Here is a 15,153-nt window from a genome sequence, read left to right as displayed (position 1 = left end):
GTTGATTGGAGGTGAGGATAGGATGAAATGTCTACATAATTAGTATTAATGGTAAAACTATGAAATTGTCACAGTAGGTTGGGTTCATTGTAGTAACTTCAGTATGAATAGGTTATGTGGCTGATGAAGTAATCTAAACTTGATTTATTAACATAACCCTTTAGTTATGCCTCGTGCATTCAGTTGTAAGTAATTCAAAAGCCTTTGAAAGTTGAAGGAAAACCACATCTGATCTTTTTTTAACCTTTTGTTCTAAAAAATTTTAACATTTCACCAAAACATTGCAGGCACTTTCTAAAAGGAACGTGGTCCAAAGATATTTCTACAGAAGTGTAGTGCTGTTTGCTTAAATACGATTCTTTTCTTTAAATGTGGCCTAACACATTGAAATTTTTGGAAGCAAGGATGTATGTCAGTGTTTAATGTTTAAATGTTTAATAGAGGCACCTTATAAGTTTTGCTGAAAGCAATAAATAAAAGTAAGGAATAAAATTCCTTCTTAGCTTTGTGGCAGACTGAGAAATGCAGGTGTGTGCATTTGTTAGAAGCATCTCCTTTCAGTAGAACAGCTGAAAACCTGCTTGACACAAGCATCCCTAGAGTTTTGTACTTGAATCTTGTGCTGAGAATATACTGCCAAATAAGCCAGTCAACTCAAGTTGCACTTCTTGACTATTTCACCTGTTCTGGCTTTTCATTTAGCAATGTAATATCACACAACATCATTTTACAATTACTCTCATTATTCAATGTGATAATAATATTCATGCCTATTCATACAGGACCATGGCTTTTCAAAGGTGTCTGGCATCTAGGTTTCATGTAGTTCTTGCAAAGAAGAACTGTATGCATGTATTCAAGAGTAGTAACTCATTTTTTCTAGGTATTTTGCCATGATGTTGCTTGATGTTAATTTCAATCCATAGAGAAAATATGGGTGTGCTACACTAGGCATGCCTAAATGTATTAAAGAAGGGTTTTTTTTCAGCACTACATTTTTGAGATGTTAGGCCAGGAATTATTGTGCATAATAACATGATTATAATGTTGGTATTGTTTTTAAAAGTAAGGAATTAAGTGTGATTAAAGTTATTAATTATGGTGACATATATTTGAGTTTGGAAGTCATAAGTAATTCTGCCAAATCAGGTTATGAGACTCTAATATTTGAGAGTTAACTACCAGATAATATTCATCTTGGGTTTTCTATTTGCAGGTGGAGTGTGATGCACTTCACAGAGATTATATGAAAGCAGTCATGAGTATCCACAAAGCACTTAAGCAATGATAGTGACTGCAGTAGAAAACTCATGAGGAAATCTGACTAGATGTCTAAAAGTGTTTGCGTAAAGGTTAATTTAAAAGTATTCAAAAGATCACTAATTTTTAAAATACATTTGCACCTTAAGTCAGTTCTGTGTGTGTGCAGTGTTTTTAAAGTGACATTGGTAGGAGGGAATTTGCTGCCCTGTGCAAGTCATGACGTGAACCAGGTGCTCCAGTTACCATCTGCCATGGCTCCCACAGCTTGGGAGACCCAGATGATTTTTGTGATCTCTGTAAGGAAAACAAGAACACAGGAGTTTCATATTTTTATGGTCATACATGATCAGACAATCACTCAGGTAATTTCTAGCAAAATGGTGCTATTGAGTATGTTAATAACTAAGTAATTAAGGCACGTGTCCACTTTGTGAAGAGTTAGCAAGTACAAAATATTGAACATTACTAACTGAGTGCTGTTCTTTGTGTTAAGAGATGTTGTGGAAAAATACATAATGATGTCATGAAGGGCAGTATCATGAGTTTGAATGAAAGAGGCATAGGTCTAGGATGTTCTGACCTGTTCTGAATTGGTTGACTTGGCAGTCTTGATTTGGTTTAATTGCTTTTTTCTGTATATATTATTGCAGGTTGGAAAAACCTCACTCTATATAGTAAGATTTTAATTAATCTTCAAGGTAACTTCTGAGTTTGAGTAATAATATTGCATGGTGTTCTTGTCTGGTATGACTGGAGGCTTTAACTACACTCAAGGATTTGTTTTGATAAAAATGAGATTGCTAGTTTTTAGTTACATTGTATGGATTTGTGTTTTTAGAACAGAAGATTTTAAAACAGTCTGAATTTCTCATCAGAATGGGCTGTGTCAGATGTTGTCGCAACATAGGTTTTCACTGCCAAAATCTTCCTCCTCTCCTGCCATGTGAGCAAATTCAGTATATATGTGTGTCTGTTGGTACAGTGCTGCTGATCCATGCATTTTCAGTGGGTTTTACTGTGCCAAAGGATCTGCACGTGCAGAACTGATTCAGCTGTAGTGAATGTGCACTACCCAATACTGCTGCTTTTGGAAAGTGCTTACAAGTGAAGTCCTGGTTCTTTTTGCCCCTAAGAAATCAGGAGCTGAGAGCTAGCAGTTACTAATGTGAGACCAGAGGGAAAGAGGGTGGCTGTAAATTGCCTGAGTCAAATAAAGTTGCTTGGCTAAACAACATGTAGCCTTGAGGATGCAGCTTGGCCATCCCTACTTTGAGTTGCCTGACTTCTGCTCTTGGAGGGAAATACTGGTAATGACTGTCAAGATTTCTCTTCCTGACGACTGACCAAGAAGAGAGATCTTTCAGTTTTTTGTGGAAGGCATTATTTGTTTTCAGTTCTTGATGACTATCAGCATATATTTGATTACCTTTGATGGCAAACTTTGCTTTTCTTAGAAAGAAATACAGAATTATTAACATTTTTAACATCTGTGCTCACTAAAGTTTAATTTAGTGGATAAGTGGTTTAAGCTTAAAATTTTGTTTGATGAATGGATTTCACTCCCAACTAAATAGAATTAAAGTAAATTCAAGTAAATAGAATTAAATGTACCCATGAAGTCTCTTAAAATTAAATCTTTGATTTTGTGAACCTCTGTGTGTGTGCACAGCTGTTTGTCACAGGATCTACATGAAAACTAAAGCTGAATCAAGCCTGTATCTGTGAAGGCAAGGCATTGTGAAGGCTTCCTGGTCTTACTTTAGATTCACAGTTGTGCCTAGGAATCTACAGGGTTTTTCAGCACAGGCTGCCTGCTCTTCTGGTATTTTCTAGATCCTTATGAACAGCATGTGTGAAGCAAAGTGTGTAAGTTATGATTTCTTCTGCTTAAGTTTGGTTGTGGTCCTTCTGCTAAGATTTCATTCTTTGTGGGTTTTGTTTACTTTTATTCTAATTTTTTCCTGTCTTCAGATGTTTCTGCTCTGTGTTTAGCCTGTATGAAAAGATATTTGGTTTATTGTTGCCCTATTTGTTTCTTTCACTATGGAGTTGATGTAGCTGTGCTCTGGAATTGCACCAGCACTAGCTGCTGTTACAGTGGTCTGGAGCCTTTTTTGGAACCTTTGTACAGATGTAAGGAATAGGAAGCAGTTTCTCAAATTCCCAGCTAATGTTTTGAGCAGGCTAAAGTGGCCTCATGTAAAGGAATTTCTTTTTTTTCCCCCCACATGTTTTTTGGTTTGGACTAGCTTTTTAAGTCAGCTGGGTTAGTGGGTATCCCCTCCCAGGTTTTTTTGGTGTCTTGTTTTTTTGTTTGTTTTGTTTTTTGTTTGTTTGGGGGTTTGGTTTTTTTGTGTGGGGGTTTTTATTTGATTGTTTAGTGTTTGTTTTGTTTGGTTGGTTGGTTTTTTGGGGGGTGGGTGTTTTTGTTTTTTGGTTTTTTTTTTTTTTTTTTTTTTTTTTTTTTTTTTTTTTTTTTTGGTGGGGAAACAAGAAAAGTGATCCTGAAAGTATAATGATAAACTGTAGCTGAGGTTTCTTTGTCAAGAAGAGTCATTGAGCACATACAAATTTACTGAAAAAGAGTGTCTTCCTGATGTATCTTACTTGTTCAAATAGATTGCATAGCCTGACTGATACTGAAAGCTTTTGTCAGGTATGGAAATACTTCTGATTCCTGCACTTTCCTGTGCTTCTACTCTAGGAAGAGAACTTTAATTAATACTGCTTTCATGCCAGGAACAAATCTGAAGGCTAGGTAACAGTTGTGAGTACCTGCTGGCTGTGTACAGAGGGAGGAGGTTCTTTTCTGCAAGAACTAGCATGGACCATGGACCAAGAGGATCCCTGCTGAAGGTAGAGAGGGGAGACAGCTTGCTTGGTGTTGCTGGAAGATGAGCTGAAATGTATACTCTGCACTAATACACATAGCAATAGCAGTCAGACATTTTGTAGCATGTATCATACATTCATGTTATTAATAGTTAGAGAATACCATAGCAGTAGTTACTCAGATGTGCTGGTGTATTTGGAAGGTTCCAGTTCCCACCACCAGTTCCATGGTGGTGGGAGGATGACTGGGGCAGGATAGCTTGGTGCTCCATCTCTACGTCCTTGCAGTCCCGTGTAATTAATGTGATGGCTCAGGAGGGAGGAGGAATCTAATTCACAGTTGTTTGGTGGAGACAGTCTGACTATGTTTATACTGTTAAAAAGTGCAAGACCTGGGTGTGAGCTCAACTGCTGCACTGCTGATAGAGCCTGTGGCTTAATTATTAGCAACGTTTTCTGGCATGGTTTTGGTTCATGCTACCTAATGTTCTCTTATGTCATACCTGAGGACTGTTTGAGGAATCATGTACCAGGAACCACTCCTCTTAAATAGTACGAACATCAATCACAGCACCAGTTTTGGCTGCCTGTGTAGTGCTTCAAGGACATTACTAGTCTTTGCTAGCTCAGAAACAACTGCATACCTTTAATCAACACACTGGGGTATGCAACACAGACCTAGGTGTGTGTTTCCTGCTCTGAAAACACTGCTTTGAGCTGTAGCTCAGCCCTTGTGTGATTTGAAATACTTTTGTCTGAGGGGAGCCTACAGATTCCTATTTCCTAGGGATACCACATTATCTTTCTGGTCATTTTTCCTGCTCTGCTTTTAATGTGAGCTACCTGAGATCTAGTCCAATTTTTTCAGCCTGATCTAATCAACTCCTTCACAGCTTTTTTTCTGAGTGCCTAACTGCTTGTCCTGAACTCTTGTTCTGACTCTTCAGTGGCGAATATTGCTTGAATATAAAAATAGGAAATAATAAATATAGGAAAAGCTCTGTTAATTTGTTTAAATGTGTGTTTCTGGTTTCCTTATTTCTGGGAGCTGTTTTCTTCTGGAAGATGCTTGACGTACCTGGGAGTTACTTGTGTTACCTGCAGGTATTTCTTTATTTTTTCTCACCTTATGTTCTTAATAGATTTCTTCATAGGCGCAAATTGAGGACACTTACCTTTCTGTTAGAACTCTGATTGATTCCCTAGGTGTTCTTGCAGTGTTTCTCCATAGCCCCCTGGCTCTGTGTAAACAGGCACATAAGTTGTAACTCCCTTGGCTTCGCAGGGGTAATATCTATCATTGAACCCAGGCATTTTAGCACATCTGTTAGTTCTCGTTTGAAGATCTGTTATTACATATGAATTAAAGATAGTAGATGAGGCTGTAAAAAATAAGGTTCACAAAGTTGTGTTGCATTTCTATGAAAAACGTCTCTAGATATTTTCCAAGGAGTGACACAATTGAGAGGAACTGTCAACTCCCTCATGGGCAGAGAAGTCCTGTAGATAGACAATTAGGGAATTGGGAAATCACCAACTGTATGAAATTTAACAAGGGCAGGTGCCAAACCCTGCACGTGGAATGGGGCAGTCCTGGTTGTGTGCAGACTGGAGAGCATCAAAGAGACCTGGAGGTCCTGGTCAATAACAAGTTGAACATGAGCCAGCAGTGCCCTGGCAGCCAGGAGGGCCAGCCCTGCCCTGGGGGGCATCAGGCACAGCATCACAGCTGGGCAAGGGAAGGGATTGTCCTGCTCTGTTTTGCACTGGGGTGGCCTCACCTTGAGTCCTGTGTGCAGTTTTGGTTGCCCCTATGTGTAAAAGACATTAAAAAAAGCTGTTACAGAGCATTGAGAGAGAGGCACAAGGATGATTGAGGGTAAGGCGTGGGAGCCGTATCAGGAGCAGCCAAGGTCACTTGATCTGTTCAGCCTGAGGAGGGGAGACTGAAGGGAGGCCTCGTTGTGGTCTTCATCCTCACAAGGGGAGGAGCAGGTACTGATCTCCTCGCTCTTGTGAGCAGTGACAGGACCTGAGGAAATGGCATAAAGCTGAGTCAGGAGAGGTTTAGGTTAGATACTGGGAAAAAACTCTTCACCCAGAGGGTGGTTGGGCACTGGAACAGGCTCCCCAGGGCATTGATCACAGCACCAAGCCTGACAGAGTTAAAGAAGTGTTTGGACAGCACTCTCAGTCACACAGTGTGATCCTTGGGATATTCTGTTTAGGATAGGAATTGGACTCGATGATTCTGATGGGTCCTTTCTAACTCAGCAAATTCTTTGATTCTGTGATTCAGGAATGGAAGGTAAATGGTATCTCTTGACTCCTCAGGGAAAACCGCTTTTGGGAAATTTTGATGGGAGGAGAAGAAAGGTATTTAATATGTCTTTTTGCTGTTTTTCACATCTGCAGTCATTCCTGGTTTGTATCAGGGTCAGGTTGCCTTTCAGTTGTTTAGCATTTAGGTGTTATACTGCTTAGGATCTGAATTAAACCTTGTCTGTATTGCAGAAGATATGTAACTGCCATTTCCGAACAAATCTCAATGCAGAGTTGTACTGAATGTGAGAAGTAGCTGTAGTTAATCAAGATGTGATTTAAGGTACAGGAGCTGATTTGCTGGATGGAGATAGAATCTACCCAGGTATGTAAAAAGGCAAGAAACACCTGCAGTAGACCTCCTTCTTCCATGTAGCGAAGTTGTATTTGCTCACATCTTGAAGAATGTACAAGAAACTTTTTAGGAAGCCCATATCTGAATTACATATGAAAAGAAAATTGCTTTGATAGCCTAATTTCAGTCAAAATTTAACCTTGCATATTGCAGGAATATAATTTTATAGTAATAATTTGCACTAGTGTATAGTTCTGTTTCAAAACAGTGTGGATATTCTTCATGTCAGTATATATACTAGTGAGCCCTAACAGCCTGAGTTGATCCAGGGGATTTGCTTTAATTGTTTGCAAAACTTTTAAGTAGTGTTTCAAGGGATTCCAATGAACCTTTTACATAGTCCAGCTGATTCCAGAGTCTGTACTTGTTTAAAAACAATGTTTGTTAGGGCATTTTAACTAGCAAATTTGTAATTATAGGGTTGGTTTAACATCTGGAAAACTTTGTCAGACACTTGTAAACACAGACAATTGTATTTATTTAAAGCCCGATGACCAGCTTGTTTATGTAAAATTTCTATTGGCCAGATGAAATACCAAGATGAGCCAGGAGCAAAGAGGAGAGTTAGCCAAGTTCCTTGCATCCTAGTTTGACAGAGATTTAATTGGCAGTAAATGGTTTCATTAATTGAAATGGTCTCAGCTGCCTTTTCTGTCCTTGCATATTCTCTTGTGCAGCAGGTGCATGTCTGTGTGTTAGTGTGTGCAGTGAATCAGATGAAGGAGCTCATGTGGAATGAGAGAAATGTTTTCTTTTTCCTTGTTTTTTTCATGTAGATCACACCTTGTCCTGCATTAATACCATCCACACAATCACTTTTGTAGACAAAACAAAAAGAGAACATGACCAGTTTCTGGAGCTCTGCTGATGCATGTCACTCTGCAGTAGTTTGCAGAGTGTTCACTAATAATTTGGTTTATTAGTGAAGTGTATACTGTTAAAAGGTAATGCAAGTTGCCTGAGATCATGTGCAAAATGTAAAAGTAATTTTAAGGCTGTGTTTGGAATACTGCATTGAAGTGAGTGTTAGATTTCAACCTTGGACAAAGAACTGATGTTGGTAGGTGTCTTTGGCAGCAGTATTTTTTCACCAGTATGAAAGAAACCATTAGCATTGTTATGGATTACTTCTTCACTTACTGTTTTTCCATTCAGGATTTCCACAAATTATAAAAAGAATTCCACTTTTAGAGGGAGACATTCAAATGAGCAGATCACTTCGTTGCTCATGACAAATCATTCACTTTTATAGTAAAGATTAGATATTTCAAATGTGGGTTAGAAGTCAAAGTTAAAAAATATTAAGGAATATAAGCCAGCTTTGTAAATAAGTACTTATGTACAAGAATAGTCATCTGCTTTTAGGTTAACTTTGTCAGAACAGGCATGCCCCTCCTTTTCTCCTTCCCTTGATTTTCTGCCAACCTTCAGGTCTCCAGAAGTGGAGGAGACAAGATCTTAAATTATAGATGCTTGCCTCATTTTAAGATCTCTGAGTAGTTTGAAATCTTAGGTTATTTTTTGATTTATAGACACATAATGCTATTTACAGCGTGACTACTTATATTCATGTTGCCAGAGACTTTTGGACACATACAACATAAATTTCATAAGATGAGAACAGAGCTAAATAACACATTTTTCTAGTGCTTTCATCATCACTTTAAAGAATGATTTGTTTCCTTTTACATTAAAGATTTCAAAGTAATAAAAATCATAATTTACCAAATCTGCAATATTAATTCGGTGTTCAGAGGAATTTTTTTTTTTGTGCATTAGATGTGCATTTTTAACTTTTTGTTCATAGTTAGTTTCAACTACAGAACTAAAAAGCACTAATACTTACTGTAGAAACATCTGTTACAAAGGACTTGTTAATTGAGTCAAGGTTTTTTTGTTTGTTTGTTTTAACAGCTGTCATTTGTAGCAAATGAGAGTATTTGCTATGCACTTTGTCTCTGAGCATTTGTTTGCTTTCCCAGCTTTTTCTGAAGAGCTGGCTTTTTTGAATAGTAGTGCCAAACTTTAAAAAGTGTTCAGTTGAATTAAGTGTACAAGTCTATGTAATTGCTTTACAGCTTTATTTGCATTTAGTATATGAACACGTTTTAGCAAATATGGGGGTATACAGTGCATTCAGTGCATCCTTTTAGTGTCTGGGGTACAGAACAAGCATCTCTTACCTTAAGATTTCTCTGTACAAAGGTATGTGTGCTTCACCAGACTGCAGTCTCAGGTGCAATTTCTCCCTTTCTCCTGAATTCTGCCTTTCCCTGCAAATCGAGGCTTATGTTCACCAGGAAGCATTTTCCTGAAAAAAAGAAGCTGTTAAAATAATAAGAATGGGGAAGATTAGGGCCCAGCCTTCCTACTTTATTGTATCTGCAGGCAGGCAAAATTTAGACCCAGTGTGACTCTCCATGCAAGCCGAAAAAGGCAATTGAACGGCTTGCCCATAGCCAGTGGGGCTGCTGGGATGTTTCTGAGACCATCACCACCAGGAGCTGTGTCTGATGTTATTGATGTGGCGATTGAACGGCTTGCCCATAGCCAGTGGGGCTGCTGGGATGTTTCTGAGACCATCTCTGATGTTATTGATGTGGCATTGCAGTTCTTGGATACAGGGAACATGTGATGTATTAGATGAAGCAATTTGAATCTCTTCAGGTACCTCAGAGACAAATCACTTCATCAGTATTGCTGACTGTCTTAAAGCTAAAAATCTTTAGGGCTTGAAGGGATCTTGGGAAGTCTCCAGTCCAAGTCTTGCAGACAAAGCAGGATACATGTAGCAAATTGCTCAGGACTGTAGCCAGTTGGGTTTTTATTGTCAGGAGGGATAGAAATATGTCTCCATCTTCACCCCATCAGGAATTTGTACACATTGGCAAGATACCTCCTGAGCATCCTATTCTCCTGGCTGAACATTTCCAGCACTTTCAGCTTCTTATGTGGCAGATGCTCCAGACATTTAATCATATGTCCAGCTTTGCTGGAGTCTCTCTAGTATATTGTTCTCATACTGAGAAGTCCAGAACTGGACCCAGCATTCCAGCTGTGGTCTCACCAGGGCTGAGCAGAGGAGAATTAGAGAACGTGCTTAGTTGGAGAGGATGCATGAGTCCATCTCCTGTGCCTGAACAGGACACCCCAAGAGTCGCATCATGTGCCTGAGAGTATCATCCAAATGCTTCTTGAGGTCTGTCAGGTTTGGTGCTGTGACCTCTTTCCTGCAGAGCCTGTTCAAGTGCCCAGCCACCCTGAGATGTGAAGAACGTTTTCCTAATATCCAAACTAAGTTTCTGCTGACACAGCTTCAGGCCGTTGTGTTGGGTCCTGTCGCTGGTCATGACAGAGAAGAGATCAGTGCCTGACTGTCCTTGTCCCTTCATGAGGATGTTGTAACTGCAACTTCCCCTCAGTTTTGTCCAGGCTGAACAAGCCAAGTGACCTCGCAACTTCTTGTGTGAGTTCTCCTCTAGTCCCTTCACTGTCTTTGCAGCTCTCCTCAGGATACTGTCCTTCAACCTGCTGGCAGTGCATCCTGAGGATGCCATGGGCCTTTGCTGCAAGGACACAGAGATGGCTTATGTTCAACTTGATGTCACCAGGACACCTGAGTTCTTTTCTGCGCAGCAGCTTTCCACAGCATGTACTCCTTGGGATTATTCATCCCCAGACTCAGGGTCAGGACTTCACATTTTCCATTTTTTTAGACTTCATGGGGTCTCTGTAAGCCCATTTTCCAGCCTGTCTGTGTCCTTCCAGATGGCAAGACAGCCACCTGATGTTTTGTTAACCTCTCATCCAAGTTGTTTGTAGTGTGCCAACTTGCTATGGCTGTACTTAGTCTCATAATTCAGGTCACTAAAGAAGCCATTAAACAGTACTGGCCCCTCTGTCAATCCCTGCAAAGTGGCTGGCATCCAGCTGGATTTAATGCTGCTGCTCATAACCCTTTGGACCTGGTAATCACTGCATCTCATGGTCTGCTTATCTGGCCTCTATTTCCGTATACATATGTTGTGTGGGAAGGTGTTGAAAGCTGTGCTGACATCTAGATAAGCATCATCTGCTTTGCCTTCATTCACCAAGTCCTCTCATCATAGAAGGCTCTCAGGTCAGGCATAGTTTTCCCTTCATATATCCATGCTGATTTCACCTTCCTGTCCTTGAGGATTTGTTTCACTTCCTACTCAGGGACTGAGCTAAGGACTGTCCTGTAGTTCCCTGGATGATCCTTGAAGAAAGGAATGACATTTACTTCATTTTACTCCTCAGAAACCTCCCCCTGCTTCCATGACCTTTCGAAGATAACCTACCCTAAAAATAGCATTGGTAACATCTAAAATTGTTTCTCTGCCCTTTTAGAGGTAAAATTAGGTTTCTGTTTCACAGCTGTGAATCACTAATTTTCAGATACTGTCATCAATGATAAAAATAGTTATCAGTGTTAAACCAGCAATTTTGCCATATTTGTGGATCACTTTAAATAGTTCCCATGAATTTGTTTGAATTTGTTCTTCTGCTTATCTTAGGGATAAGGTGTAGCACATATGGCAGAAATGGAAAATGCTTCATAAAATAAAATGTACTTTCAGATCAAGTTTTTTCTGTAATACAAATATTTTTAAAATTCTATTTTCTATAGTAAAATAATGCTCTTTGTGTCCTAATTTTTAGCTTGTTTATTTACTTACAAAGTCACTCGTATGCTGATTAGTGAAAGCTCTGTAATGTTCTGTAGAATTTTCAGAGTGGATGGAATTTCTCTTACATCTTGTTGTAAGAGCTCATTTACTTCTTTGCCCACAGTAAGTGTTGTAAGTAGACAGCATTTCATACTTTGCCTGGTTTTTTTCTTGTAAAGGCAATTGTCCTTTAACTCCTTAAATATTCTTTTCTGACTTCTTACTTATTATTTGCTGGGGGTGTTTTGCCTATGACTAAGAAAATAATTGGATCATGTTCTTACAACATCCAAAAAAATATTTATGGACTTACTCTGTCAAATCTGAGCCCTTGTTTACCAGTTGAAACATGTCTTAATTTTTGTACTTGACAGCTTTAGTTTTTGTTCCCATCTGGAAGGACAGCAGTGGTGCTGAGGAATTGAAGCAGTTTTGCTCTGCTGCTCTTGGGCAAGTTCATGAACAACTGTCAAAGAGCACGCGTGTTTCCGTGCTAGTTAGTGGTGGAGATGTATTGGTGGCAGGGTGTGAGCTGCTTCATCTGTTGTGCATGCAGGGGGATAGAGTAAGTGCATCCAGTTTTATGATGTAATCAGAGGCAGACACTTAAGACTTCTGGGGTGATGTTCAGAAGCACTAACATGGTGACAGTAGTCCTGGTATTGTGTATACCTGACAGCAAAATAATGCAAAACTGACTTGTACAGTGGCATGGGACTGCTCTCACTGCAGACTTAGTTTTCTGTGGACTGGTAAGGTATTTTGACAGTACAGCTACAAAAAAATACTAATTAATTTTTCCTTTTTTGTTTCTTTTAGGACTCGTCCAGGATGGTTTCAAGCAGGTATAAAAGGTATGAGATCTTTGTACACAACAATTTTGTTTATATTTCTGCCAGAAATAATGCTGATTAAATGGCTGTTTGTAGTTGGAGCTGTCATACTGCTACTGTGGATATATAGCCTGATACCATGCAAAGGACCTGAAAGATGCAGCAAGCTTATCCAAAGCCCTCTATTATGTTACTATTTTAAAATAAGTTCCACTAGTGTTTTACTGGATCTTACTAGGGCAGAATAGTTTCCCAATCAAATGTCAAACTTGACTACACATTGCCTAGGAGCCAGTATTTTCACAGTTTAATTCGTGAACCACCGTATTCTGAAGTTGAATAAAGGAAGATAATTTTGTTGCTCTCCACAGTAATAGTGAAAGATGGCTTTGTCGTGCTACTGTCTTCAGTTGTAGAGGTGTTTCTCATATATAGCATGTCCTGTTCGTTACTTGTTTGTCTTTGAGTCAAGTATTACCCTGGTCATTTCTCCAGCTTTTTAATCAGAGAAATACTTCAGAAGTTCTTGATGCACCTGACCAGTGTGTGAAATTTTTGTCCATGTGGAATTAGTACTGACACAACTATCGCAGCTATTAGGAAATGTTATGGTAATGCAGGCTCTAAAATACATCAACTGAAGCAAGACAATTGTGTAAGAATGTTCTTATTGTATACCTATACATATATATATTGTATACCTATATATATATATTGAATGCCTTTCAGGTATCCTTTACTTTGGGTAAAATGCGTAGGTGATTAATTCATCTCTGTGTGTGTGTATATATATATATATATATGGCTGTAAAAGAAAGTGCAAAGAGCACTTATCTAGTCTAGGCAAAGAGACAATTATCTAGTTTTCACTGCTGTATTTTCTACCCCTCAAAATTGTTCACCTGTAGAATCATAGAGTGGTTTGGGTTTGAACAGACCTTGAAGATCACCTAGTCCAGTCCCCTGCCATGGGCGGGGACACTTTCCAGTGAACTAGATTGCTTAGAGCCCCATCCAACATGGCCTTGAACACTTAGAGGGAGGGAACACACATAGCTTCTCTGGACAACCTGTTCCAGAGTCTCACCTCCCACACTGTAAAAAAGAATAACCTCTCCTGTTATGCTTTAGCTTTCCTAGCATGGTGTCTTTTATGATTATATTCCCAGGTTCTCATAAACCCAGTTGAGTGACACTTTTTATAGGGTTTTTTTTTTAAATCACTTTGTCATTGCAGAATGGGTGGGCTTATTGTCACAATCTTAATAACGATGTAATTTCATGATTCATTTCTTATTAATCAAGCACATTTTAGTTCAGTCTTTACTTCCTCTTCAGTCCTGGTGCAGAATTTTATTGCTGTTTGTATCTGCAAATACTTAGTGGTGTGTGTCATACTTTTGTGGCTTTTCATAAACCTTATCTCTGCTTGCATGCTGTATATACTCTCTTGCAAAAACTTGCTTGTGCGTGGGGTGGTAATAAATAGAAGTTTGCACAACCATGTTCGTAACTTATTTGAAAATAATCTAATTCTACTGATTAGCATTGCAAAAGTAGGAAATGCCAAAGCTAGAAAATGCTAAATAAGACTTGGTTATGCAGTCTTCCCTCAGTCAGCTTTAGTTATATGTGGGATGTAGAGTCTTTGTCAACTTCCTCTGTCAGGGCTGGCATCACATTCAGGAGGAATCTGACTTACTGTGAGCTGCCGTTCAATATTTTATGTATGTTGCCACCTATCTTATTTATTGCACTGTCTTGATCTTCAAGTTGAAAGTGAAAGATTATTTACCACTGTCAACACAGTGCACAGTGCTCACAAATACTCAGGGGGTTTTATTCTCCTTAGTGTATACAATGCCCACTGTGGTTGGAGTTAATATTAATTTTCTGCTGTATTTGAAAATTTCTGCCTTCGTGAACTAATTTTTCCTGTGAGGGTATTTAAGGTATGACTCCCAGTGGTTTTGCTTTCTGGTTTGAGTGCTAATGGGTTTGAACCAGAATTGCTCTGGGCTTGTTTGTTTCTTCCAAATTTTGCAGTAGGTGAAGATCTTACAGAAAGCAGCCTCCTCTACAGTAATTCTTACTCAGATCACTCAGTTCCAAATACAGTAGGAGTCCCTTGGAAAGTCAGTTGGTTAGAGCATGGTGCTAATAACACCAAGACTGTGGATTCAGTCTCTGAATGGGTGATTCATTTAAGAGTTGGACTCCGTGATCCTTGTGTGTCCCTTGCAGCTCAAAATACTCTGTGAATCTGTGAAATGGAAAATGCCATTCTGTGATTGCACCTAGAATTGGAATGTTAATGCCTGAAGGCTTAATTGAGATAATAGGCTGCTTCAAGGCTCAAATACATTCAGCTTAATTTGCTTTTAACAGTCTTGGGTGTACTCCCTTAGGTTTTCAACGCAAACTGAGGGTGAAGCATTTTTCACATAGGGACAAGCACTTCGAGATCCTATTTGAAACTAACTTACAACAGTAAGTGGCCAGTACTTTGTGGGAGAGAAATGGTTGGTAGACTTTATAGACATGATAGCAAAAAGGAAACTGTATTTTCCTGAAATGTTGGATTCTGTAATAGATTCTTTTTCCCATTGAAAGACTGAGTTATTTGCCAGAAATATTCAGGTTGCTTTCTTCCATTTTTACTGCTGCTTTTTCTCTTCTGCCTTCTCACTCTTCCCCAGTTATTCCTTATCCAACATGACATCTTGTTCATTTCAGCATTTTCCTTCACTTCACTGGTTTCCATTTCCTAGTGCAGTTAGGCACCCTTTCCTTTCTCTTCCCCATTTCTCCTACATCCTTGTATTTAATCATCGAGGTCCTGGTCTTCTCTTTATTA

At 39.1% G+C, this 15,153-nt stretch overlaps 1 protein-coding gene across 1 annotated transcript in view; it reads left to right on the top strand.

Moving 5' to 3' along the window:
• PAWR (pro-apoptotic WT1 regulator) overlaps positions 1-15,153 on the top strand; it is a 72,353-nt gene that overhangs the window by 42,837 nt on the left and 14,363 nt on the right. Inside the window, exon 4 of the mRNA XM_041465610.1 lies at positions 12,283-12,317. Coding sequence (XP_041321544.1) covers positions 12,283-12,317 — 35 coding nt within the window. The remainder of the gene's footprint in view (positions 1-12,282; positions 12,318-15,153) is intronic.

Source organism: Pyrgilauda ruficollis, unplaced genomic scaffold (assembly GCF_017590135.1).
Source record: "Pyrgilauda ruficollis isolate IOZ18807 unplaced genomic scaffold, ASM1759013v1 scaffold19, whole genome shotgun sequence".
In the NCBI taxonomy this organism is placed as follows: Eukaryota; Metazoa; Chordata; class Aves; order Passeriformes; family Passeridae; genus Pyrgilauda; species Pyrgilauda ruficollis.
Note: the sequence above shows the minus strand (reverse complement) of the source record. Positions and strands in the feature narration are given on the sequence as shown.